The sequence below is a fragment of the Eucyclogobius newberryi genome, unplaced genomic scaffold (genome assembly GCF_026437365.1).
Source record: "Eucyclogobius newberryi isolate DKJ021-1_F unplaced genomic scaffold, fEucNew1.0.hap1 SCAF_18, whole genome shotgun sequence".
Taxonomy (NCBI): Eukaryota; Metazoa; Chordata; class Actinopteri; order Gobiiformes; family Gobiidae; genus Eucyclogobius; species Eucyclogobius newberryi.
In genome coordinates, this window is record NW_027315812.1 from 32,670,394 (window position 1) to 32,697,215 (window position 26,822).

At 49.5% G+C, this 26,822-nt stretch overlaps 1 protein-coding gene across 1 annotated transcript; it reads right to left on the reverse strand.

The window, feature by feature from the left end:
• On the reverse strand, positions 1 to 26,791 carry steap2 (STEAP family member 2, metalloreductase). The gene is made up of 6 exons (XM_072451230.1): positions 26,668 to 26,791; positions 23,221 to 23,643; positions 15,066 to 15,232; positions 14,243 to 14,770; positions 11,255 to 11,419; positions 1 to 340 (listed from the first exon to the last, which is right to left on the reverse strand). Exons 2-6 carry the CDS (start codon positions 23,600 to 23,602, stop codon positions 53 to 55), a joined length of 1,530 nt encoding a protein of 509 aa, XP_072307331.1. The 5' UTR covers positions 23,603 to 23,643; positions 26,668 to 26,791; the 3' UTR covers positions 1 to 52.
• Positions 26,792 to 26,822: the final 31 nt, after the last annotated feature.

The following is a 26,822-nucleotide window of genomic DNA, read 5'->3' on the forward strand; positions in this document are numbered from 1 at the left end:
GCTCCTCCTCCTGCTGGGACCCCTGTGGCCCCTCCACACTCCTCTCACATGATCACATGATGGTGACCCTCTCTGGCGACCCTGCGGCCCCCACAGGCTCCAGGCGTGAGGGCCCGTCCTGCCCGCCGTCCCGCCCGCGCCTGATCCGGTGCAGTCTGTGAGCCGGGCAGGGCAGCAGCAGCAGCAGCTTGCCTAAGACCACGCACATGGGCAGAGCCAGCGCCGGCACGAAGCTCGGGGGCAGGTAGAAGCGGTAAGAGTCCCACTGGAAGGCCCGCCTCCAGCCGAACAGCAGCCCGTGCAGCGTGGCAATGAGCAGCGCCATGTAGCCCAGCGTCGACTGAAACACAAGCAGCCTGTGGTTAGTGCTAGTTCAGTTCCACTAATACTACACCTGGAGCCTAATACTACACCTGGAGCCTACACCTGGAGCCTAATACTACACCTGGATACTACACCTGGAGCCTAATACTACACCTGGAGCCTAATACTACACCTGGAGCCTACACCTGGAGCCTAATACTACACCTGGATACTACACCTGGAGCCTAATACTACACCTGGAGCCTAATACTACACCTGGAGCCTAATACTACACCTGGATACTACACCTGGAGCCTAATACTACACCTGGATACTACACCTGGAGCCTAATACTACACCTGGATACTACACCTGGAGCCTAATACTACACCTGGATACTACACCTGAAGCCTAATACTACACCTGGAGCCTAATACTACACCTGGAGCCTAATACTACACCTGGAGCCAAATACTACACCTGGATACTACACCTGGAGCCTAATACTACACCTGGAGCCTAATACTACACCTGGAGCCAAATACTACACCTGGATACTACACCTGGAGCCTAATACTACACCTGGAGCCTAATACTACACCTGGAGCCTAATACTACACCTGGAAACAACACCTGGAGCCCTAATACTACACCTGGAGCCTACACCTGGAGCCTAATAGTACACCTGGAGCCTAATACTACACCTGGAAACTACACCTGGAGCCCTAATACTACAGCTGGAGCCAAATACTACACCTGGAGCCCTAATACTACACCTGGAGCCAAATACTACACCTGGAGAAGTACAAAGTGGTGGTCTAAGAGCATTTAAACGGATTCGGGGAAATTATTAAAGGTGCCATAACATGCTTTTTTTCACGTTTCGTAGTCTACCCTAAGTGTATCATTGTGATAAAATGTGAATATATGATTATATTTCTGTGATGTATTTTATCTGCATAATAGTGATATTTTATCTGCATCATTAGTCTAAGAGAAGAACGGGTGTGTGACAAACTGCATTTGTTTGTGAAGGTATCATAAAGATGGGTTAAAGAATGTGGGGGGGGAGTTGCACCCCCCCTTGCAGGCTTTATCTCTACGGAAAAATACCACGTGCCTTGATGTGAGGCTGACCAATGAAAAATGTGACCCGCCTATTCCAGAATATCTAATAAAACCAACCAGCATGGGAAAAAACAGGGTGAGACGCAGGAGGATCACGCAGGCTGCTTACCACAGCCTGCGTGATCAGTCCCCGCGTTTTCTCCCAAGCTTGCCATACAAATGTCTGATGTTTCTGTGTCGTTTCATATTCTAAGTTGAATTGTGTTCTCTATGTGTTAAGGAATAGCATCTGGTGTATGTCTCCATCCAAGGACATTTTCTGGTCCTATCGAGCCGGATGACAAGCTGCCCTTCGCGGAGATTGACGGGTGAATCGGTGAAGTCTGTGCACAGCTAAAGGAAGTCCACTTTTCCCGTGGCCGCCCATCAGCACCTCATTCTCCGCGAGGAGAGCGCGTTGTTTCGAAGCAGCAGGAGAACAGACGACAAAGAGGTCAGAAAAACTTTGTGTGTGAAAAAGAGTGAGCCATGAAACGTTTTATGCATTAGTTTGATATTTACTGGAAAAATATTGAAGGCTCTTATTGAAGGCCCAGTTTAGGTATTACTGAGGAAATATTTTAGGCTCTTATGCCCAGTTTCATATTACTGAGGAAATATTGTAGGCTTATGGATGAGATAAGTTTCTCACATAAGCAAGGAGTTTGATTATTGCTGGAAAAATATTGGTTGGCGTTGTGTAGATAAGGTTCTCACATAAGGGAGTTTAAATTGCTCACCACGAGTTAAGTTTCTCACTGAAAGAAAGTAATGATGCCTTATGTACGAGTTGTTACTGACATAAAGATGAGTGAATGTAAGCGCTGTGCACGAGCGAAGTAAGTAAGAGAGAAGTGTGAATGTGTGAATGAGGATTAATAGTGATTAACTAACAAGTGTGAATCACAATTAATCATACAAGGGTCACAAGGCGTTATTCTGAGAGATCTAAAATTTGCAGACGAGGGTGATTGACATTGACCGTGTCTGTAAAGCATGTAGCATTTCTCTCAGACGACCGAGACCAAATAATGCCAAAATTATCACCCCAAACTGTAAAAAGACAAAGGAAAAGTCATAAGAGGATTTTGGAGGGAGACTTCCAGCGTGCTCAGATGACGTGGCAGAGAGGGGGAGATAAGGGGGGTCAACAAGACAGGAGAATGGGGAGAAAGCAGTTCAGAGGACGCTCTGAACTGATGAAATAAGTAAAACTGAACTCAGTTGGTTTTAAATTTTAGTATTTGAACAAATTTAAGGGTTTTGTTTGATTGACAACAATCAATTATAAAGATTGTATTAAGCTTGATAAGAGATGAAGATGAATTCAGATTTTTATAGATGGCCAATATTTTGGGGAATGTGATCACAGACAGGACACTTCCTGTCCCCGACATAGAAGACAAAAGTTGTGTTTTTTCGATATCGTGTTTTGTGAGTGCACAGAACAAAGCTATGTTTTGTTTTGTTTTATTTTTGGACTTGACGAAAATTATCTTTTTGGACTTAATGCATGACTAGATGAAAGTACAGGACGAAAAGACAGAAGTGTTTTTAAATTTAGGATAAAATGCAGGCACAGGCCTGGAAGTGATAATATGGGTAAATGGGTGACTACTGATGTTTTTGGACATAGAACGGGCAGTAAGTAAAGTGATAGTAAAAGTTATATCAGTAACTTATTTATTTGTATTATCATGAGGAAACCTCGTATTGCATGTAGACGTAAGTGAGGGAATAAGTTAAATAGTGACGTCCAATGCCCTCCCAGGAAAGACATGAATGGGTCATTAACTAAAGGCAAACGACACCAAGTCATAAAGATAGTCAGAGATAAGGGGCTATTGACTGGCAAAGAATCTGGAGGAGTGTAGAGCAGCGTAATGCAGGAGTAGAATACATTTTATGAGACCCGCAGATTACCTAAAGATAGTGAAAACTAAACAGGGGGATGGGTAATCAATACATGAGTTTAGAAGCAGAATGACAGGGACATTCTAAAGGATAACAGGGGAATCCCAGGGGATGCAGCGTCTGATAGTTATATCAGAAGAAAGAGAGAAAGTAAAAGCAGGTTACAAGTGAAGGTAAGAGTAAGTGGGAAGAGAGAAAGAAAAAGCAGGTTTAGAAATTTGGAAATGGGTGTTTCCTCCGTTACGAGAGGAAGACAGAGAACAGACACAGAGGGGAAGACAGAGAGGAAGATGAGAGACAAAGAAAAGACAAAGAAAGTAGGCAACAAGGGAAAAACAAGTTGATAAAATGATGTGCCTTATAACCAAGGGGAAGGTTTAGAATAATTGTGATTGTTACACATATAGACTTGTTAGAACAAACTAATCCACAATGTTTGTAAAGCATCACATGAGCAGGTGTGAGAGATTGAGTTTGAAACTCACCTGAAGCACATATAGAAGATTAGCACATATTAGATGGGTGACATTATTCAGGCCACACGCACAGAGGAGATGTGAAATTTGATGTTAAAAATTCTAAGTTGTGAACTGACCCTTATGGCCAGCTCAATGGGGGAATTATTGAGATAATTAGTATTGTTTGATGTATTTGACACATACACACACACATACATACATACGCACCAAACATTTATAGTTTGAAACATTTTAGAGTTTGAAACATTTGGAGTTTGAAACTTTTAGAGTTTGAAACATTTAGAGTTTGAAACATTTGGAGTTTGAAACAAATGGTGGTAAAACAGATTTACAAGTTACAGGTTTGGCAGTGTAAGATTACACACATAGACTGATTGGACACACAGGGTGGGGGCCCAGTGCCGTGGAAGGGGGGGCTCAGCCAGGGATGTGACCACTGACCTGTGAAAGGTCAAGAGGTGACATTGCGGAGTGGAAGACAGACGCAATTCCATCTCTTCCTTGATTACATCCTGGATTAGTGAACGTTGTAAACTATCTGGATTATTGAATTTTGTTTAAATGTAGTAGTTTGAGAAATGGGCAAAGTCATATCTCAAAAAGGAGGGATATGTACGAGTAAACAAACATTCCGAATCAATAATTTCTAAAAAAAAAAAAATTGTAAACAAGAAAACTGTTTGAAATGCACTGAATTGTCGAAAAGACTTTGGTTATCACCGCAGAGAACGTGTTGGAGATGTCGTGTTTACAGAGACGGAGCCAAGTGGACGGAGCCAAGTGGACGGAGCCACACCGTGTCGTCCTCACACCGACCATTGGAGGGACGAGAACATGGGTGCTCTCATGGGAAAGTGAGAGAAATGTCTGGACAACACAGCGGCAGAGCCATAACATCGCAGACGCAGGACTTCGTTTGTATTCTTCGTTTTTGTATGCAGAGACAACAAACAGATTCTACAGTACGCAAAGTACCATACTCTGCTACGATGAACGAGAGCCAGAGGCTACGGTGCGCAGAGTACCATACTCTGTGAAAAAAGAATCAACAGTTATCATCATCACAGCGATGACGGTAATATGGGTGCTGAACACCTGTATTATGCACCGGACAATCGGGACAATCGGGACAATCGATCAACATACAAGGGTGTGTCACAACTGTGTATGCCGGTAAATGGGAAAATAGAGGGAAGAAAATAAGTGATCAACATGAAAGGTTATGAAATGTGTAATGTGAAATGTATAATGTACAATTGACATGACAGTAGCTGAAGAAACACAATGGCATATTGTTGCCACCGTTGTTTGCACTAACTAAGAGTGCCTTTTTTATCTGCTACAACATAACTACATGCAATGTTAATGAGATTATGAATTGAGATGGGAAATGTACCAGTTCATATGTGTCATAGGTGTGACCGAAGCGAGCAGTGGAAGAAGGTCTCTTAAGAAACCAAGCGAGGACGTATGGTGATATGGGGACAGTTGTGGGACGTTGTGCCTATGTGTCTCTTTTGTGACCAGCATCACCCAGAACCATACCGCAGGGTCAAGGTCGAGAGGTTAGTGGACAATCTGGTTCCAGTAGCACCTGATACTACGTATTTGATTCTATTGGGGTGTCCAGAGGGGTCCCTGACGAGTCAAACTGACTGACCAGAGAGCAGCGGGTTTAAGGGCTTTCCGCTTGTACTTCTATATTTCCCATCACACCGCACAAAATTATAGACAAGATAAATTGTCTGTTTGTCAAATTACAGAGATTGACCAATCTGACTCAAAATTTAGGACAGTAATGCTGTAGACATGTTGTGGGCCGAGAGAAAAGGAGTTTGTTCAATGTTGAAGAATGTGCATCACTTTTTGAGTGTAAAAGTGTCATTTTAACACCTATATGAAAGACATGTTGAAAACTGAAAAGAGTAATGTGTTTGGCATATGAGACAGTGACTAATGCTTTGATAAACAGGAGGGAAATGTGATAAAATGTGAATATATGAGTATATTTCTGTGATGTATTTTATCTGCATAATAGTGATATTTTATCTGCATCATTAGTCTAAGAGAAGAATGGGTGTGTGACAAACTGCATTTGTGAAGGGATCGTAAAGATGGGCCAAAGAATGTTGCCCCAGGGGGGGAGTTGCCCCCCCCCTTGCAGGCTTTATCTCTACGGAAAAATACCACGTGCCTTGATGTGAGGCTGACCAATGAGAAATGTGACCCGCCTATTCCAGAATATCTAATAAAACCAACCAGCATGGGAAAAAAACAGGGTGAGACGCAGGAGGATCACGCAGGCTGCTTACCACAGCCTGCGTGATCAGTCCCCGCGTTTTCTCCCAAGCTTGCCATACAAATGTCTGATGTTTCTGTGTCGTTTCATATTCTAAGTTGAATTGTGTTCTCTATGTGTTAAGGAATAGCATCTGGTGTATGTCTAATTCCATGACAATCATTGATAATCAGAAGTGTTGTGCAACACCCATAACATAATAGTTAAGAAATATCACCCAGACCTTGGACCCCCTCACCAACCCGGAAATGCAAACGGCTTGGTTTGATATTCGCCCCCACCCTTGCGAAGAGCGATCTGGCTCCCCCGCCCAACCCGTGACGTAGTCTCAGAGCGCGTGTGTGCCCCGCCCACCCGTGACGTAGTCTCAGAGCGTGTGTGCCCCGCCCACCCGTGACGTAGTCTCAGTGAGAGCGTGTGTGCCCCGCCCACCCGTGACGTAGTCTCAGTGAGAGCGTGTGTGCCCCGCCCACCCGTGACGTAGTCTCAGTGAGAGCGTGTGTGCCCCGCCCACCCGTGACGTAGTCTCAGTGAGAGCGTGTGTGCCCCACCCACCCGTGACGTAGTCTCAGTGAGAGCGTGTGTGCCCCGCCCACCCGTGACGTAGTGTGTGCTCCACAGCTGTCTGCTCCGCGCTGCGCGACTGAGTGAGAAAGAGTCTACTTTGAGACTAAATAAATCTGGTGTTTATTCTACAGCGTGCGCAGAACAGATATATCTATAGATCTATCTATAGATCTATATTTATATATATATATATATATATATATATATATATATATATATATATATAGATATATATATATAATAAGTCTAGTCACATAAGTCTTATGTCCATCGCGCTCTTATTTCCTGGTTTTTCGGTATCGGATAGAACTTCTCTCCGTTTATTTTCCCGGTTGCTGCATCAAGTGCCACATAAACCTTCATCATTGTGATAATAGTAAAGAGTGCGATATCATTAATGAAGTTTTGGGACTCTTTGAGCCGTGTTTCGTCGTAAATCGAAGCAGAAAAACTCCGGGGCTTGTATGGGGAGACACGGGAGCCTGGAGCAGCTCGGAGCCGGGGGGAAGGGGGCGGGAGGGGGAAGAGGGGTGGGGAGGGGGAGGGTGGGGGGGTGGTGACGCGTGCTTAGAGTTCATTACAGCTGATCGACTCTAGAGTTAATAGCACATTCTTTTATAGCAGAACAGAACATAGAACATGAGGTACATTAGTATGTCTGCAGCTCCTCATCACTGATGAGTACCTGAGCTGCCCAGAGCTGTTTCCTGACCATGGCTTGAAAATGCTGTTGTATATTATGGGTAAATTGAAACTTAAACCTTGTTTTCTGTTTTAACCAAATTGGCCTCCTTTACTCCTCTTTCAAACCATCTCTTCTCCTGCTTAGAATTTTCATCTCACTTTGGTGGCTTAAGATGAAGATGCACAGCACTCTGCGGCTCTTTGTTGAGAGCCTAAGCGTGGTAACCACAGGGAGTTCCACGACCAGGACAAAACCCACTCTGCTCCGCCTGAATCCCAGGTTCATCTGTCAGTCAGATTCTCCTCTCCAGTAGACTCCTGGAATAGACCGTTTCAGGTCTTTATGAACCTTTATTTAACCAGGTAAGAAACCCATTGAGATTGAAGCCTCTTTTACATGGGTGACCCCGGGTAAACATTTACACCAATAAGACATTTAAGAACAAATAAAACAGAGTTTGTGTTTCAAAATGCTCAGTTTTAAGACACTCTTTTAAAATGGCATGAAAACCCCCAATGGAACCTCTAGTCTGTGTGAGGAGGTTTCCAAGCTGCTGGACCATGTATCATGTGACAAGAAGAAGTACAACTACACAAAACTTTATAAACTTTATCCAATGCATGAACCTCCTGGCACCCAAAGATGGCCACCCAGACCTGACATAGAGGTCACAATGGTGGGTCAGAATCAGAATCAGAAAAGGTTTATTTCTATTGTCAATGAACAGAATTCACAAACATAGGAACTTGTCCTGGTGATTCATACAACATAAAACAATGAACAATTAACAACAATTATAAACAACCTATATAAGTCAAAACTAAAAAAACAATTAAAATCTACTATAACATAAAAAATGAAAAATAAACTTAATAAGTACACAAACCTTACAGTTGAGTTTACATATGTAGAGCAGAAAGTGATTAAACGATGGTTAAAGTGACAGTGCTTAAGAAGTGTTCATGATCCAACAGCAGAGGGAAAGAAACTGTTCTTATGGAGGGAGGTTCTGGTCCGGATGGACCGTAGCCTCCTGTCTGGGGGGAGTGGCCTCCTGTCTGAGGGGAGTGGCCTCCTGTCTGAGGGGAGTGGCCTCCTGTCTGAGGGGAGTGGCACAAATAGTCCATGTCCAGGGTGAGAAGGGTCGGCTGTGATCCAAACTGGACGACCCAGAGTCCTGGAGACGTACAGGTCCTGCAGAGATGAAGTCTGCAGCCGATCACCTTCTCAGCAGAGGGCGCTGTAGTCTCTCTTTGTCCTTGGCTGTGGCTCCAGCGTGCCACACGGTGATGGAGGAGGTGATGGAGGAGGTGATGATGGACTCAATGATGGCCGTGTAGAACTGCACCATCATCAGCTTGTCTTTCCTCAGCTGCCGCAGGAAGTACTTCCTCTGCTGGTTCTTCTTGATGAGGAGCTGATGGTGGCTCCTCCCACTTGAGGTCCTGGTGATGGTGGTGCAGAGGAGGTGGAGGAGTCCACGGTGGAGATGGGGGAGTCTGTGATGTCTTCTGGGTGTTGAACTCCAGGTTGTTACCGCTAAACCAGGACACCAGCCGCTCCACCTCCTGTAGACACTCATCCCCGTCCCAGATGAGCCCGATGAGGGTGGTGTCGTCATGGTGATGAGGGTGGTGTCGTCATGGTGATGATGGTGGTGTCGTCCGCAAACTTGATCAGTTTTACGGAGTCGTGGCTGGAGGTGCAGCAGTTTGTCACAGGGAGAAGAGCAGGGGAGAAAGTACACGGCTGCAGGGTAACATACTAGTACAAGTACTGTAAGGTTATGAATGTCCACCCACTTGTGAAGGGGGCGGGGCATTCAGGTTTGATATTGATTAAAGAATTGTTCAAGAATTCAAACATGATACACTGCCTAAGTGTGGGTAAGTTTGAATCGTATTTTTAAGAGAAGAATGGGGCACCAGCCGGATAATCGGCAATTTAACAACTCTATAATCAGATATCTAGATTAATTAATTAATTAGAAATGAATTTGCTCGTTGATCTAAAGGTTTGAGAAGGTAACCGTGACATTGACCCCTTTTCTGGAAATGAAGGAACACTTAACCAAATGTGGGTTATGAAGATTTAATGACCAAAGAATTAAACAGATAAATATGAATCAGGAATATGCAAATGAGTCGATAACAGATGGAAAACACTTGACATGATGGTTCTAGATCTATCTAGGTGTGTGCAAGAGTTAACTCTAAGATGAAATTCAGCCTGTGAAGTGCATTCATACGAACGGAACCAGAAGCTGTGATCCTGAGGAGACGGGCCTGCTTGGGGTCCAAGGGCCTGCTTGGGGTCCAAGGGCCTGCTTGGGGTCCAAGGGCCTGCTTGGGGTCCAAGGGCCTGCGTGGGGTCCAAGGGCCTGCTTGGGGTCCAAGGGCCTGCTCTGGAGCTCGGCTCTGACGTTGTCTGGCCAAAGGACTGGATCGGTTCTGCGATCTGCGTTCTCCTTGGCTCTGAGGCGTTCTCCTTGGGAACATTAGCTTCTCTTGGAAAAGTCTTTGTCCCGTAGCGTAGCGTCGCTCACGCTAACTAGGCCCGAGGCCTGCTCCCAAGGCCTCATGGACCTTGCTGGTGGGACCCTGGATGGAGGGTCGAGCTTCGAAAGAAACTCGGATGGAACTCGCTCTGGAGCTCAGATGGTACTGATCTGTAACTCTCTGCTCTTTCCTTTTGTCTTTCCCCGCGGGGGTTTTGGCGCCGTGGCTTCAGCCAATCAGCATGCACGCTGGGGTCAGAGCTGATAAGGAGACTGATAAGGAGACTCTTGTGGCTATAGGCCACAAGAGTGACACAAAAGGTAAAATTGTCCACACAACAAGTTATGAAACAGTTAAAATGACATGTAAAACACGATTACACAATATGTACATGTAAAGTCATCTGGTGGACACATTTTTGCAATCTGATGATTGTCTATTAAAACCACTAAAACCGCAAAGTCTTTCAGCGTTTTAGCGTTTGTCTTGGAGAGATCGTTACTCTGTAATCCAAAAGGAGACATTTGATGAAAAGTTATTTTCAAAGTTCAGAGCGTCTCTGTTGTCACTATTACATCCTCTTTCTTCTGAGGGGTGTAAAACTCCACACGGGCAGTAGATAACACCTAGCCCGCATTCCTGTCACCATGGCAACAGGGGGAGGACATCTGCATATCCTACACAGCCCTGTGGAGCTCCTGTGCTGATAGTCCCAGTGTCTGAGACATTCTTCCCCTGCCGCACGCACTGCCTCTGATCCCCCTGCAGGTGGAGTCGGCGCTCCCCCTGCAGGGCGCTCCCCCTGCAGGTGGAGTCGGCGCTCCCCCTGCAGGGCGCTCCCCCTGCAGGTGGAGTCGGCGCTCCCCCTGCAGGTGGAGTCAGGCACGTTGAGCTGGGAGAGCTTGTCCTGGAGCAGAGCAGGAGGTGGTGTTGATGCAGAGCTGAAGTCCATAAACAGGATCCTGGCATAGGTTCCTGGGGAGTCCAGATACTGCAAGATGAAGTGGAGTAGCAACTTGTTGTGACTCAGAGCACTGTGATATAAAGTCTGCAGGGATTTAAGACATTTTACGCTAGCATTAATATAAAGACCATTTAATAATAATAATCTAAAATATAGCCGCAAGCCGCAATGATTGCCTGGCGCGCCCCTATTTTCCTCTTATTACACCTACTGCCGAAACCGTTCCTCCTCTTTGCTTAACAATTAGGGGCATTATTATTATTATTATGGATAAAAGTTTGTGGCTGCGCCGCACAAAGACCATAATTTATAAAAGAAACATTTGGATCACTTTTGATGGCCCACTCCTGTAGATGAGTCTCATAGGAATAACATGGGGCGTGGTAAAAGTATGGTGCGAGTACATTTCAGAGTAAGCTAGTCCTACTGCTGCGTCACCTGTATGAAGCTGAACTCCCTCCAGTTGAGGGCGCTGTGGACAGAGGGCAGGGATGTGATGGCGAGCAGTGACAGGAGGCCCAGGCTCATGACTCCAAACGACACGTACATCTCCACGCGCCAGACCTCCTCCTCATTCCACGTGCTCTCCACCTCAGCATGGACCTGAAGCAGAGGCAGAAGAACACCCTCAGATCTCCACAACCCTCAGCAACATACCACCCTCAGATCTCCACAACCCTCAGCAACACACAACCCTCAGATCTCCACAACCCTCAGCAACACACAACCCTCAGTAACACACAACCCTCAGCAACACACAACCCTCAGATCTCCACAACCCTCAGATCTCCACAACCCTCAGCAACACACAACCCTCAGTAACACACAACCCTCAGCAACACACAACCCTCAGCAACACACAACCCTCAGCAACACACAACCCTCAGCAACACACAACCCTCAGCTCGCTCGCTTGTTGAGAAGGTAAACTTACACAACTCATTTTGCCTGTGGTTTCTCGTCCTCGTTCCTGATTTGCTCTGCGTTGGCCCTGATAATGCTTTTTGCATCCATACCGAAATACAAAAAATAATTTAGCATTCGTAGGGCTAAGCAATGTCGGAAAAATACAAATTTAATATTGTCATTAATTTCTGTTTTAAAACTAAGATTCAGTTTACGCCGCACGTCTTAAACACATTACCATTTAGGAGAAGACTCAAATCTACACTAATACAAGAAGTGGCACAGTGGTTGGTGCTAAGGTCTTTGAGCCCGTGTAGGTTTACTCTCCTCACACTAAATACAAGTATAATAGGCACTCCATTGCGTTCAGGACAGTCCAAAACTCAATGACTTTCCTGGTAAACAAAGGATAAAAAGGTAATTTGTTAGTAGAGTTAGTCTTACTATGGTTAGGACTAGTTGAGACACTTATTCCTCCTAAATGAAGATGAGTTTGTTATCTTAAGTTCAGGAGCAGGACCACACCCCTTTCACGCCCCTTCCTGGGGCTACACTATTTAGGCATCCAAGTCACACACATCAGTGTTTGTGACTTCATGCCCCTCCCTCCGACCCTCTTCTAATTATCATTCTAATTTATCTCCTCGATGAGGGTATCGAGGCCCAGGAGACAACAGCCCTCATGGCCAGAAGCCCCAAAACTGCCTCCATTTCTGTGACTCGTGTTGTTCATGTTTCTCGTACGCCAATAAACACTTTGCATCGTAGCTGAGGTCGTGGTCCTTGCTAGTGGCTTAGTAATGATGTACAGTAAAGGCAGGGGACCGTTACATGCTGTCTTCATCTAATAATTGTACATTTTATCTTTTCAAACTTCTGAGAATGAGTGTGATGCTTTGGAATGAGAGCTGATTGGCTGTTCAGGTATATCAACGATTTTTAACCTTTGTGTCTGAAAAAGCTTATCTAAATCTGTGCTAGTGACCAAGAAATCCATGCGTGTGAAAACTAGTTGGGACATGTCAAAGTGGTGGCACCTGTAAGGTTTTTTGGGGGCGGTGTGCACGCTACCCTCAAATACAGGTGCGTGCAGCGCGCTCACACCCACCTGTGTCCCGAGTGGGCTTTGCGGTGGCAGCGTGGTGCCGCAGCTGGAGCAGATTTGAGCAGACGTTTCCCATCTCGTGTGCGCGTTGACAGTTTTAAGCAGGTTGGTGTCCACGGTTTCTTGAGCGTTGTTTTAAGTTTTTGCCCTAGTTTAACACCAGCTCCTGTCCAGGGCTGTACCCGCCTGGCGCTGCTGCGCCCGTTCCCCTCCGTGTTGGGAGGGTGTGTGCCTTGGGCACGCTTGTGTGGTCTTGGGGCTCTCTTCAGGTGAGTATGCACGTTGTCCTGCTGGCGCGTTGGTCTATGGGCCGTGGCTCATTATATATTCTGATACAGACCGTGGGCAGTTAATCTGCGGCTCTTCCCTTTGTTGTTGCCCGTGGGTGCGGGCTCCTCTGCCCGACAGGTAAGCCCAGTCTACACCGGAGCCTATGCACTGCTTTTAGTAACGCCTGTGTGTCATTCCTAGGCACGAGACGCTCGGCGCGCGGCCCCTTCAGGCTGCCACTTCCTGTGGGGAGGCCGTTGTTTTATCCATTATTAAAATACATCTACTTCTTGTTGTTAACCACCTTTTAGTAATTCAAATTAGACTGTTTATAAATGCATGGGCATAGGCACAACACACTTTAAACGAAAGGGATTTCACAAATAACACTGCTGTGTGTCTCCACTTACATCTGGTTAAGCCTGTGTGTGTTGTATGTGTTTGTCATCTATTTTGTTGCTTTGTTTGAATTTGGTTTAATTAATTTTGTTTGATTTAATGTGTGTTCGTCCCATTCACTGAATTTGTCTAACATTTTAACCTCTTTAACTATGTCTATTTTAAACTTTTGAAATATTTAAATAAAACAATTGTACTTTGTAATAAATCCACCTCTCTTATCGTCCAGACCTAGTGCGGCCTTATTTTAGTTAAATCTGTAGTTTCATTTGTGGTCCCAGGGCCCCATTCCCTGGGTGGCGTTGTTGGTTCCACTATTTTAGAACTGCTATCTATCGCTCATGTCACATAGTGATATGGCAAAGGGTTTGTGAGAGCGAGGAATGAGTTAGAGAGGTTTAAATATCTACTTCCTTATTTCACTGTTTATAAATGAGGCGCCCAAGCAGTGCTGTAAGCCACTTCTCGAGACCTTCCGTACGTGAGCCGTTCACCTCAGTAAAATTGTACTTTTTAAACATCAATTCTAAGTTCCAAAAGCCTCTACACCACGTTTGAACCTCTCTTTATGTCATGCTTTGGTTTGGATCATGTCAGACGCTTTATGACCTGGAAATATCAGATTGTGGCTCTTGACAAAGCGAGTGCCATAAACAGGAAACAGCTGTTATGATGCGTTGCATGTGTTGTAGTACATAAGTAATGGCAGCCTGTGCTTTTGCTGCTTCAGAAGTGTTTCTTCTGACCTGTTGGTAGGCGGCGTTGAGCAGCTGGTACTTCTCGGACCTCCTCATGGGCAGACACAGGCTGTAGAGCACGTGCACCGCCGCCAGGAAGAAGCTGAGCAGACCCAGCTGTTTGCGACTGCGCAGCCAGCCCTCCAGCCAGCCCGGGAACTGTCTGTACTTTGTCCCGTAGTATAACTGATGCCCCGCCGCCACCTGACCCGCCAAGTACACCAACGCCAGCAGCGTGATGGCCACCGACGGCAGGGTCCGGTTCACCACCTCCATGGGGATCTTGTAGAAGTCACTCTGCTGAGACTTGACGTACGGGTGGATCACGTCCCGCACAAAGGAGTAGGAGAAAAAGAAGATGGAGAGAGCCACAGCGGCCAGAACGGGACCCCTCCAGCCGGGGAACAGGCGCAGGGGCATGCTCTCAATGTCCCGGGACCAGCTCAGCGGCCCCATGTCCACAGGGCGGAAGTGCAGCAGCCGCGCCAGCTCCATGACCTGCTGCCGGGCCGGGACACTGTCACTGCAGATGTAGACCTGAAAAGCACAGGGTTATCTCATTATAGATCTATCAATGTGCAGCGCTCTGTGGACTATGGAGGCAAAAAGTCTTTGGAACTAAAATATTTACTTTTTGGGGGGGAATTTCCAGGACAGAAATGTCAGTTAGTTTGCTTTTCGATTACAAAATACTGTGTTTGAGCATCATGAAAGTTGAATGTCAACTCACGACATCCAGATATTTTAATAGCTTAATAATAGTTTAGTCATTCCCACTTTTACAATAGAAAACTTATGCAACAGCCCCCCCTAGTGTTACGTCTGTACCCACGTGAGTGCTGGCGTCCAGAGGGTAACTCTGCTGCATGGCCCAGGCTGAGATGACGTTGAAGCCTTTGACCACAGTGCTGGACGGCAGCAGCGAGGACAGGTACTCGGCGTTGGACTCGGGGTACTGATTCACTCTCCTGTTGTTACTCACATCCACCAGAATCTTCCCTGTGCAAGCACACAAAAGGACAGCATCAGCCCGGGAGAAGCACACGGAAGGACAGCATCAGCCCAGGAGAAGCACACAGAAGGACAGCATCAGCCCAGAAGAAGCACACGGAAGGACAGCATCAGCCCAGGAGAAGCACACGGAAGGACAGCATCAGCCCAGGAGAAGCACACGGAAGGACAGCATCAGCCCAGGAGAAGCACACGGAAGGACAGCATCAGCATCAGGAGAAGTACACGGAAGGACAGCATCAGCCCAGGAGAAGCACACGGAAGGACAGCATCAGCACCAGGAGAAGCACACGGAAGGACAGCATCAGCATCAGGAGGAGCACACGGAAGGACAGCATCAGCATCAGGAGAAGTACACGGAAGGACAGCATCAGGACAGGAGAAGCACACAGAAGGACAGCATCAGCACCAGGAGAAGCACACACAACCCTCAGCAACACACAACCCTCAGCTCTCCACAACCCTCAGCTCTCCACAACCTGACAGCATCAGCCCAGGAGAAGCACACGGAAGGACAGCATCAGCCCAGGAGAAGCACACGGAAGGACAGCATGAGGACAGGAGACACACACGGAAGGACAGCATCAGGACAGGAGAAGCACACGGAAGGACAGCATCAGCCCAGGAGAAGCACACGTAAGGACAGCATCAGCCCAGGAGAAGCACACGGAAGGACAGCATCAGGACAGGAGAAGCACACGGAAGAACAGCATCAGCACCAGGAGAAGCACACGGAAGGACAGCATCAGCACCAGGAGAAGCACACGGAAGGACAGCATCAGCACCAGGAGAAGCACACGGAAGGACAGCATCAGCCCAGGAGAAGCACACGGAAGGACAGCATCAGGACAGGAGAAGCACACGGAAGGACAGCATCAGCCCAGGAGAAGCACACGGAAGGACAGCATCAGCATCAGGAGGAGCACACGGAAGGACAGCATCAGCATCAGGAGAAGTACACGGAAGGACAGCATCAGGACAGGAGAAGCACACGGAAGGACAGCATCAGCACCAGGAGAAGCACACACAACCCTCAGCAACACACAACCCTCAGCTCTCCACAACCCTCAGCTCTCCACAACCTGACAGCATCAGCCCAGGAGAAGCACACGGAAGGACAGCATCAGCCCAGGAGAAGCACACGGAAGGACAGCATGAGGACAGGAGACACACACGGAAGGACAGCATCAGGACAGGAGAAGCACACGGAAGGACAGCATCAGCCCAGGAGAAGCACACGTAAGGACAGCATCAGCCCAGGAGAAGCACACGGAAGGACAGCATCAGCACCAGGAGAAGCACACGGAAGGACAGCATCAGCACCAGGAGAAGCACACGGAAGGACAGCATCAGCACCAGGAGAAGCACACGGAAGGACAGCATCAGCACCAGGAGAAGCACACGGAAGGACAGCATCAGCCCAGGAGAAGCACACGGAAGGACAGCATCAGGACAGGAGAAGCACACGGAAGGACAGCATCAGCCCAGGAGAAGCACACGGAAGGACAGCATCAGCCCAGGAGAAGCACACGGAAGGACAGCATCAGCATCAGGAGAAGCACACGGAAGGACAGCATCAGCATCAGGAGGAGCACACGGAAGGACAGCATCAGCACCAGGAGAAGCACACGGAAGGACAGCATGAGGACAGGAGACGCACACAGAAGGACAGCATCAGCCCAGGAGAAGCACACAGAAGGACAGCATCAGCCCAGGAGAAGCACACGGAAGGACAGCATCAGCCCAGGAGAAGCACACAGAAGGACAGCATCAGCCCAGGAGAAGCACACGGAAGGACAGCATCAGCATCAGGAGGAGTACACGGAAGGACAGCATCAGCCCAGGAGAAGCACACAGAAGGACAGCATCAGCCCAGGAGAAGCACACAGAAGGACAGCATCAGCCCAGGAGAAGCACACGGAAGGACAGCATCAGCATCAGGAGGAGTACACGGAAGGACAGCATCAGCCCAGGAGAAGCACACGGAAGGACAGCATCAGCATCAGGAGGAGCACACGGAAGGACAGCATCAGCATCAGGAGAAGTACACGGAAGGACAGCATCAGGACAGGAGAAGCACACGGAAGAACAGCATCAGCACCAGGAGAAGCACACACAACCCTCAGCAACACACAACCCTCAGCTCTCCACAACCCTCAGCAACACACAACCCTCAGCTCTCCACAACCCTCAGCTCTCCACAACCTGACAGCATCAGCCCAGGAGAAGCACACGGAAGGACAGCATGAGGACAGGAGAAGCACACGGAAGGACAGCATCAGCACCAAGAGAAGCACACGGAAGGACAGCATGAGGACAGGAGACGCACACGGAAGGACAGCATCAGCACCAGGAGACGCATACGGAAGGACAGCATCAGCACCAGGAGAAGTACACGGAAGGACAGCATCAGCCCAGGAGAAGCACACGGAAGGACAGCATGAGGACAGGAGAAGCACACGGAAGGACAGCATGAGGACAGGAGACACACACGGAAGGACAGCATCAGGACAGGAGAAGCACACGGAAGGACAGCATCAGCCCAGGAGAAGCACACGGAAGGACAGCATCAGCCCAGGAGAAGCACACGGAAGGACAGCATCAGCATCAGGAGGAGCACACGGAGGGACAGCATCAGCCCAGGAGAAGCACACGGAAGGACAGCATCAGCACCAGGAGAAGCACACGGAAGGACAGCATCAGCACCAGGAGAAGCACACGGAAGGACAGCATCAGCACCAGGAGAAGCACACGGAAGGACAGCATCAGCCCAGGAGAAGCACACGGAAGGACAGCATCAGCACCAGGAGAAGCACACGGAAGGACAGCATCAGCCCAGGAGAAGCACACGGAAGGACAGCATGAGGACAGGAGACGCACACGGAAGGACAGCACCAGCCCAGGAGAAGCACACGGAAGGACAGCATGAGGACAGGAGACGCACACGGAAGGACAGCATCAGCACCAGGAGAAGCACACGGAAGGACAGCATCAGCCCAGGAGAAGCACACGGAAGGACAGCATCAGCACCAGGAGGAGCACACGGAAGGACAACATCAGTACCAGGAGAAGCACATGGAAGGACAGCATCAGCACCAGGAGAAGCACACGGAAGGACAGCATCAGCACCAGGAGAAGCACACGGAAGGACAGCATGAGGACAGGAGAAGCACACGGAAGGACAGCATCAGCACCAGGAGAAGCACACGGAAGGACAGCATCAGCCCAGGAGAAGCACACGGAAGGACAGCATGAGGACAGGAGACGCACACGGAAGGACAGCACCAGCCCAGGAGAAGCACACGGAAGGACAGCATGAGGACAGGAGACGCACACGGAAGGACAGCATCAGCACCAGGAGAAGCACACGGAAGGACAGCATCAGCCCAGGAGAAGCACACGGAAAGACAGCATCAGCACCAGGAGGAGCACACGGAAGGACAACATCAGTACCAGGAGAAGCACATGGAAGGACAGCATCAGCACCAGGAGAAGCACACGGAAGGACAGCATCAGCACCAGGAGAAGCACACGGAAGGACAGCATGAGGACAGGAGACGCACACGGAAGGACAGCATCAGCCCAGGAGAAGCACACGGAAGGACAGCATGAGGACAGGAGACGCACACGGAAGGACAGCATCAGCACCAGGAGAAGCACACGGAAGGACAGCATCAGCCCAGGAGAAGCACACGGAAGGACAGCATCAGCACCAGGAGAAGCACACGAAAGGACAGCATCAGCACCAGGAGAAGAACACGGAAGGACAGCATCAGCACCAGGAGAAGCACACGGAAGGACAGCATCAGCACCAGGAGAAGCACACGAAAGGACAGCATCAGCACCAGGAGAAGAACACGGAAGGACAGCATCAGCACCAGGAGGAGCACACGGAAGGACAACATCAGCATCAGGAGGAGCACACGGAAGGACAGCATCAGCCCAGGAGAAGCAAACGGAAGGACAGCATCAGCACCAGGAGAAGCACACGAAGGGACAGCATCAGCACCAGGAGAAGAACACGGAAGGACAGCATCAGCACCAGGAGAAGCACACGGAAGGACAGCATCAGCCCAGGAGAAGCACACGGAAGGACAGCATCAGCACCAGAAGAAGCACATGGAAGGACAGCATCAGCACCAGGAGAAGCACACGGAAGGACAGCATCAGCCCAGGAGAAGCACACGGAAGGACAGCATCAGCACCAGGAGAAGCACACGGAAGGACAGCATCAGCCCAGGAGAAGCACACGGAAGGACAGCATGAGGACAGGAGACGCACACGGAAGGACAGCACCAGCCCAGGAGAAGCACACGGAAGGACAGCATGAGGACAGGAGACGCACACGGAAGGACAGCATCAGCACCAGGAGAAGCACACGGAAGGACAGCATCACCCCAGGAGAAGCACACGGAAGGACAGCATCAGCACCAGGAGGAGCACACGGAAGGACAACATCAGTACCAGGAGAAGCACATGGAAGGACAGCATCAGCACCAGGAGAAGCACACGGAAGGACAGCATCAGCCCAGGAGAAGCACACGGAAGGACAGCATCAGCACCAGGAGAAGCACACGGAAGGACAGCATCAGCCCAGGAGAAGCACACGGAAGGACAGCATGAGGACAGGAGACGCACACGGAAGGACAGCATCAGCCCAGGAGAAGCACACGGAAGGACAGCATGAGGACAGGAGACGCACACGGAAGGACAGCATCAGCCCAGGAGAAGCACACGGAAGGACAGCATCAGCACCAGGAGAAGCACACGGAAGGACAGCATCAGCACCAGGAGAAGCACACGGAAGGACAGCATCAGCCCAGGAGAAGCACACGGAAGGACAGCATCAGCACCAGGAGAAGCACACGGAAGGACAACATCAGCACCAGGAGAAGCACACGGAAGGACAACATCAGGACAGGAGAAGCACACGGAAAGGACAGCATCAGCACCAGGAGAAGCACACGGAAGGACAGCATCAGCACCAGGAGAAGCACACAGAAGGACAGCATCAGCACCAGGAGAAGCACACGGAAGGACAGCATTAGCACCAGGAGGAGCACACGGAAGGACAGCATCAGCCCAGGAGAAGCACACGGAAGGACAGCATCAGGACAGGAGAAGCACACGGAAGGACAGCATCAGGACAGGAGAAGCACACGGAAGGACAGCATCAGCCCAGGAGAAGCACACAGAAGGACAGCATCAGCACCAGGAGAAGCACACGGAAGGACAGCATCAGCACCAGGAGAAGCACACGGAAGGACAGCATCAGCACCAGGAGAAGCACATGGAAGGACAGCATCAGCACCAGGAGAAGCACACGGAGAGCTTCAGGATGGAACACAAACGCAGCCACAATAGAACGCAAACAAGGACGGGTGATATATCGGTTCCAGGGGACGTTTTGTGTCTTTTTGAACAGACTCATGAGTCCAAGTGGAAGAGGAACATCAGCCTGAACATGTCTGTTACGATCATGAAACAAATGATTTCATGTCCCTGATAAATACATTTGTTATTATTTATAATAAAGTGAAAAGAGGATTTTACCATCGAAATATCAATACTGCAGAAAGACATATGTCGAATATCAGAACCAGCTCAAAAGAATCCCCTAAAGTAAAGGCGTGTTTTAAGGTGCACGATGGACTCATACCTCTAAAAGTTATCAAGAACACTTTTAAGATTGAATGGTTTATTTCTATTTTTATGCACCAAATTTGTCCCTAAGAATCATGTTGGGCCGGTTGCCGTGGTGTTACGTGTTATGTCCCAGCATAGATTTGTCCCACCACATGTCAGCGAAGTGAGTTTACAGCGCTTCAGCCCAATAAAACTTACACAATAAAAAGGGAATTTTCAAAATATTATAAATTTTTCATTGAAAGTAAATGTTAAACGTCGTTATGTGAGAAAGTGTTGGACACATGTTGAATCTATAATGTCATACATTTGTTTAAATTAGATTGAAGAAGGTCCATTTTGTGGTTTGTCATACTTTTGATCAGATAAAAAACTAATTTGTTTTACGACGGCATCAGCTCCAGGCTCCTTAAGTCCTGCAGATGAACTGTGTGGAGTTATGGAGCATGTCTTCAACATGAGCCTGAAGCTGAGGCTGGTACCACAGGTCTGAAGACCTCCTGTCTGGTACCTGTGCCCAAGACACCGCGCGCCAAAGACCTCAACAGCTTCAGGCCGGTGGCTCTCACGTCCCACCTGATGAAGACACTGGAGCTGGTCCTGGACCTTCAACACCATCAGCCGCTGCTCCTGAGGGACAAGCTGGAGACTGCTGGTGTGGAGTATGACCTGCAGAGTGGATCCTGGACTACCTCACAGACCGACCCCAGTTTTTGAGAGCCCGGGACTGTGTCTGACACTCGGACCTGCAGTGTGGGGGCGCCCCAGGGCACTGTCCTTGCGTCCTTTCTCTTCACCCTCTACACTGCAGACTTCAGACACGACACGGACAGCTGTGTCCTGCAGAAGTTCTCTGACGACTCTGCCATCATCGGACTCATCACGGACGACGATGATGTGGAGGACAGAGGACTGGAGCAGGACTTTGTGGAACCACCTCCTCATCAACGCGGGGAAGACCAAGGATATGGTGGTGGACTTCCACAGACGCCACCCCACTGCCCCCCTCACCAGTGAACATCCAGGGACGGGACATTGAGAGAGTGACTCATACAAGGACCTGGTGTTCATCTGAACCACAAACTGGACTCATAACACAGACTGTACAGGAAGAGCCAGAGTCGGCTCTACCTCCTGAGGAGACTCAGGTCGTTTGGAGTGACAGGGCCACTCCTGTCACTCCTGAAGACCTTCTACGACTCTGTGGTGCATCAGCTCCTGTAGGTGTGGTCTGCTGGAGCAGCAGCATCACAGAGAGGGAGAGGAAGAGGCTGGACAAAGTCATCAAGAAGTCCAGCTCCGTCCTGGGCTGTCCTCTGGACTCGGTGCAGGAGGTGGGGGACAGAAGGGTCCTGGCTAGATTCACATCTATGCTGGACCATGAGTGTCGCCCCCTGCAGGACACTCTGTCCACTGCAGGACACTCTGTCCACTGCAGGACACCCTGTCCCCTGCAGGACACTCTGTCCACTGCAGGACACTCTGTCCCCTGCAGGACACTCTGTCCACTCTGGAGAGCAGCTTCAGTGACTGATCCACCCTCGCTGTGTGAAGGAGACGTTTCACAGTCTGTCCTTCTGCTGCTGTCACACTCTACAACAAACACTGTCCTGAACACGTGCAATACTGTCATACCCATGTGCATATAACTGATGAAAATAGAGTGTTTATTTTACCATTATTATTATTATTATTAGTGTTATTATCTTGTCTTACGATGTTTTTATTTCATCTTTATTTCCCCCTCCATTCCTTATTAGGAAATGAGAGGTTTTGTCTATAGGAGTTTTGTTTATAAGAGTTCTTCCTGTAATCTTTCCTTTTCCTCTGGATCTACCTGCGTTGCAACAATGAAATTTCCCCATGTGTGGACAATAAAGGAATATCTTATCTTATCTTACACAAGGACAAAAACAGGACTAAACCATGAAGAAAGCAGGACACAAGGACTAAAACAGGACTAAACCATGAAGAAACCAGGACACAAGGACTAAAACAGGACTAAACCATGAAGAAACCAGGACACAAGGACTAAAACAGGACTAAACCATGAAGAAACCAGGACACAAGGACTAAAACAGGACTAAACCATGAAGAAAGCAGGACACAAGGACTAAAACAGGACTAAACAATGAAGAAACCAGGACACAAGGACTAAAACAGGACTAAACCAGGAACAAGACTAAGAACACATAATATTGTCTGGATTTCATTATCTGTATGATTATAGAGTTATTCCGTTGTGATAATGACCTAAGCCCTGACCTCCTCGGGCCCCTCCGAGCGGGACACGAGGACACTGCACACTGTAAACGTCTCCTGTGCCGTACCCTCCAGCAGGTGCTTGAGGTCCCACAGCACAGAATAGTGTTCTCTGCGGATGGCCAGGAACACCATGTGCGCCTTCCCCACCGCGTCCTCGTAGTGCGTGACGTCCACCACATGAGGGAAGCAGTGAGCCGCCTGCTTGGGTCTGCGGCTGCCCACCACCACGTGGAAGCCCCCCCGCAGCAGGCGCAGGGCCAGCGCTCTGGAGAAGTCTCCGGAGCCCAGGACGGTGATGCTGGGCAGGGCCGAGGGGCTGCAGGGGACCACCGCGGCGGCTCCGTAACCATTCCTCAGAGCGGCGGGGAAGGGGGCGTGTGACGAGGAGGAGGAGGTGGTGAGGAAGATTGGGCTCCTGCTGCCGCCGCTCATGGACAGAGACTCCATCGCTGTGTCCTGCTCGGCTCCTGCTCAGGGGCCCGCGGAACCTGAAGGAACCAACGACATGAGAGAAGGTAGATGTCAAAGGCCACATAGATGTCAAAGGTCACGGGTTGGTGCGTGTCTCCACTAAGTGAACCGAGCTGAAGCGTCCAGAATGTGGAGTGAGAGGTTTAGCCGCATTAGAGCCAGATGATTGGACAAGAGACAGGACAGATATATAACAGAGAAGAATCTTTGTCACCAAACGCAGACGTGATCTTGTGCTAAAGCGCTGTGTTTCTTCTGATGCTAACTATGTGGAGCCTTAGCAACACAAAGCTAGCGTAGCACGTTAGCAACAGCTGTTTCCTGTTTATGGCCGCACGGCACTCGCTTTGTCAAGAGCCACAATCTGATATTTCCAGGTCAAAGAAATGAGGCAAAACTGTTCCTGTGCGCGCTCGCTTTAGCCACGCCCCTCACACGCACTAGAGTTAGCCATGCCCCTCACACACACTAGCGTTTGCCACGCCCCTCACACACACTAGCGTTAGCCACGCCCCTCACACACACTAGCGTTAGCCACGCCCCTCACACACACTAGCTTTAGCCACGCCCCTCACACGCACTAGCTTTAGCCACGCCCCTCACACGCACTAGCTTTAGCCACGCCCCTCACACACACTAGAGTTAGCCACGCCCCTCACACACACTAGCGTTTGCCACGCCCCTCACACACACTAGCGTTAGCCACGCCCCTCACACACACTAGCGTTAGCCACGCCCCTCACACACACTAGCTTTAGCCACGCCCCTCACACACACTAGAGTTAGCCACGCCCCTCACACACACTAGCGTTTGCCACGCCCCTCACACACACTAGCGTTAGCCACGCCCCTCACACACACTAGCGTTAGCCACGCCCCACACACACTAGCTTTAGCCGCACCCCTCAGACACACTAGCTTTAGCCACGCCCCTCACACACACTAGCTTTAGCCGCGCCCCTCAGACACACTAGCTTTAGCCACGCCCCTCACACACACTAGCTTTAGCCACGCCCCTCACACACACTAGCTTTAGCCACGCCCCTCACACACACTAGCTTTAGCCACGCCCCTCACACACATTGGCTTTAGCCACGCCCCTCACACACACGCTCGCTTTAGCCACGCCCCTCACACACACTAGCTTTAGCCACGGCCCTCACACACACTAGCTTTAGCCACGCCCCTCACACACACTAGCTTTAGCCACGCCCCACACACACACACTAGCTTTAGCCACGCCCCTCACACACACTAGCTTTAGCCACGCCCCTCACACACGCTAGCTTTAGCCATGCCCCTCACACGCACTAGCTTTAGCCACGCCCCTCACACACACTAGCTTTAGCCACGCCCCTCACACACACTAGCTTTAGCCACGCCCCTCACACACACTAGCTTCAGCCACGCCCCTCACACACACTAGCTTTAGCCACGCCCCTCACACACACTAGCTTTAGCCACGCCCCTCACACACACTAGCTTTAGCCACGCCCCTCACACACACACTAACTTTAGCCACGCCCCTCACACACACTAGCTTTAGCCACGCCGCTCACACACTCTAGCTTTAGCCACGCCCCTCACACACACTAGCTTTAGCCACGCCCCTCACACACACTAGCTTTAGCCACGTCCCTCACACACACTAGCTTTAGCCACGCCCCTCACACACACTAGCTTTAGCCACGCCCCTCACACACACTAGCTTTAGCCACGCCCCTCACACACACTAGCTTTAGCCACGGCCCTCACACACACTAGCTTTAGCCACGCCCCTCACACACACTAGCTTTAGCCACGCCCCTCACACACACTAGCTTTAGCCACGCCCCTCACACACACTAGCTTTAGCCACGCCCCTCACACACACTAGCTTTAGCCACGCCCCTCACACACACTAGCTTTAGCCACGCCCCTCACACACACTAGCTTTAGCCACGCCCCTCACACACTCTAGCTTTAGCCACGCCCCTCACACACACTAGCTTTAGCCACGCCCCTCACACACAGGTCTTTCTGTGACTGGCTCAGATCGACCTCAGGATTAGAAAGTCTCATTCAGGAATGATTTAGATTGTGTTTGTGAATAAAACATGAGTTCTGTTTGGGTCCGGTTCATGTAGCGGACCAGGACCTGAACATGGACTCTGACATGAACCGGCCCAAAGCGCTCTAAAGTGAACCGTCTGAGGATCTGGGCCAGTGGAAACATGGCTGACCACACACACACGCACACACACACACGCACGCACGTACACACACACACACACACACACACACACTCACACACACTCACACACAGACACACACACACACACACAGACACACACACTCACTCACACACAGACACACACACACATACATCACATACACACATTATACACATATTACAGACAATACGCACACAATACATGCTAAAAACACTCAATTACACACACTACACACATAACACATAACACACAATACACGAACAATACACATACAATACACACACAAAACATACAATAAACACACAAAACATACAATACACACACAAAACACACAATACACGCACACATAACACAGGACTTTTCAGCTTCGCGGTGCACGTGCGCCGCAGCAGTCTGGGAAAAACGCTCCGCTCGACCTTGGCCGCGCGGAGGACGCGCACTTGTAGCATGCACACACAGACACACACACACACACACACACACAGACACACACACACACACACACAAACACACACGCCCGCGCACGGACACACAAGCACGCGCATGCACGCACGCACACACACACACACACGTACACACACAAACATATGCATGAACACACACACACACGCGCGCATGGACACACAAGCACGCGCATGCACGCACGCTCACACACACACACAAACACACACACGTACACACACACACATATGCATGTACACACACACACACACACATACACACACACGCGCGCACGGACACACAAGCACGCGCATGCACGCACGCACGCACACAAACACACACACACACACACGTTCGGCCGCATGTAGAAGTATCTGCGTCACTGACCTGGAGCGGTCAGGAGAATTGCGCACAATCCTCCGCAGACACAGAACAACAGCTGTCCGCCATCCTTTAGCCGCTCCAGCCCCGGTGATGCCGCCTCCTGCCGCTTCTTGCCGCCTCTTGCCGCTTCTATGCGCTGCCGCGTTCCGGCGCCTGCC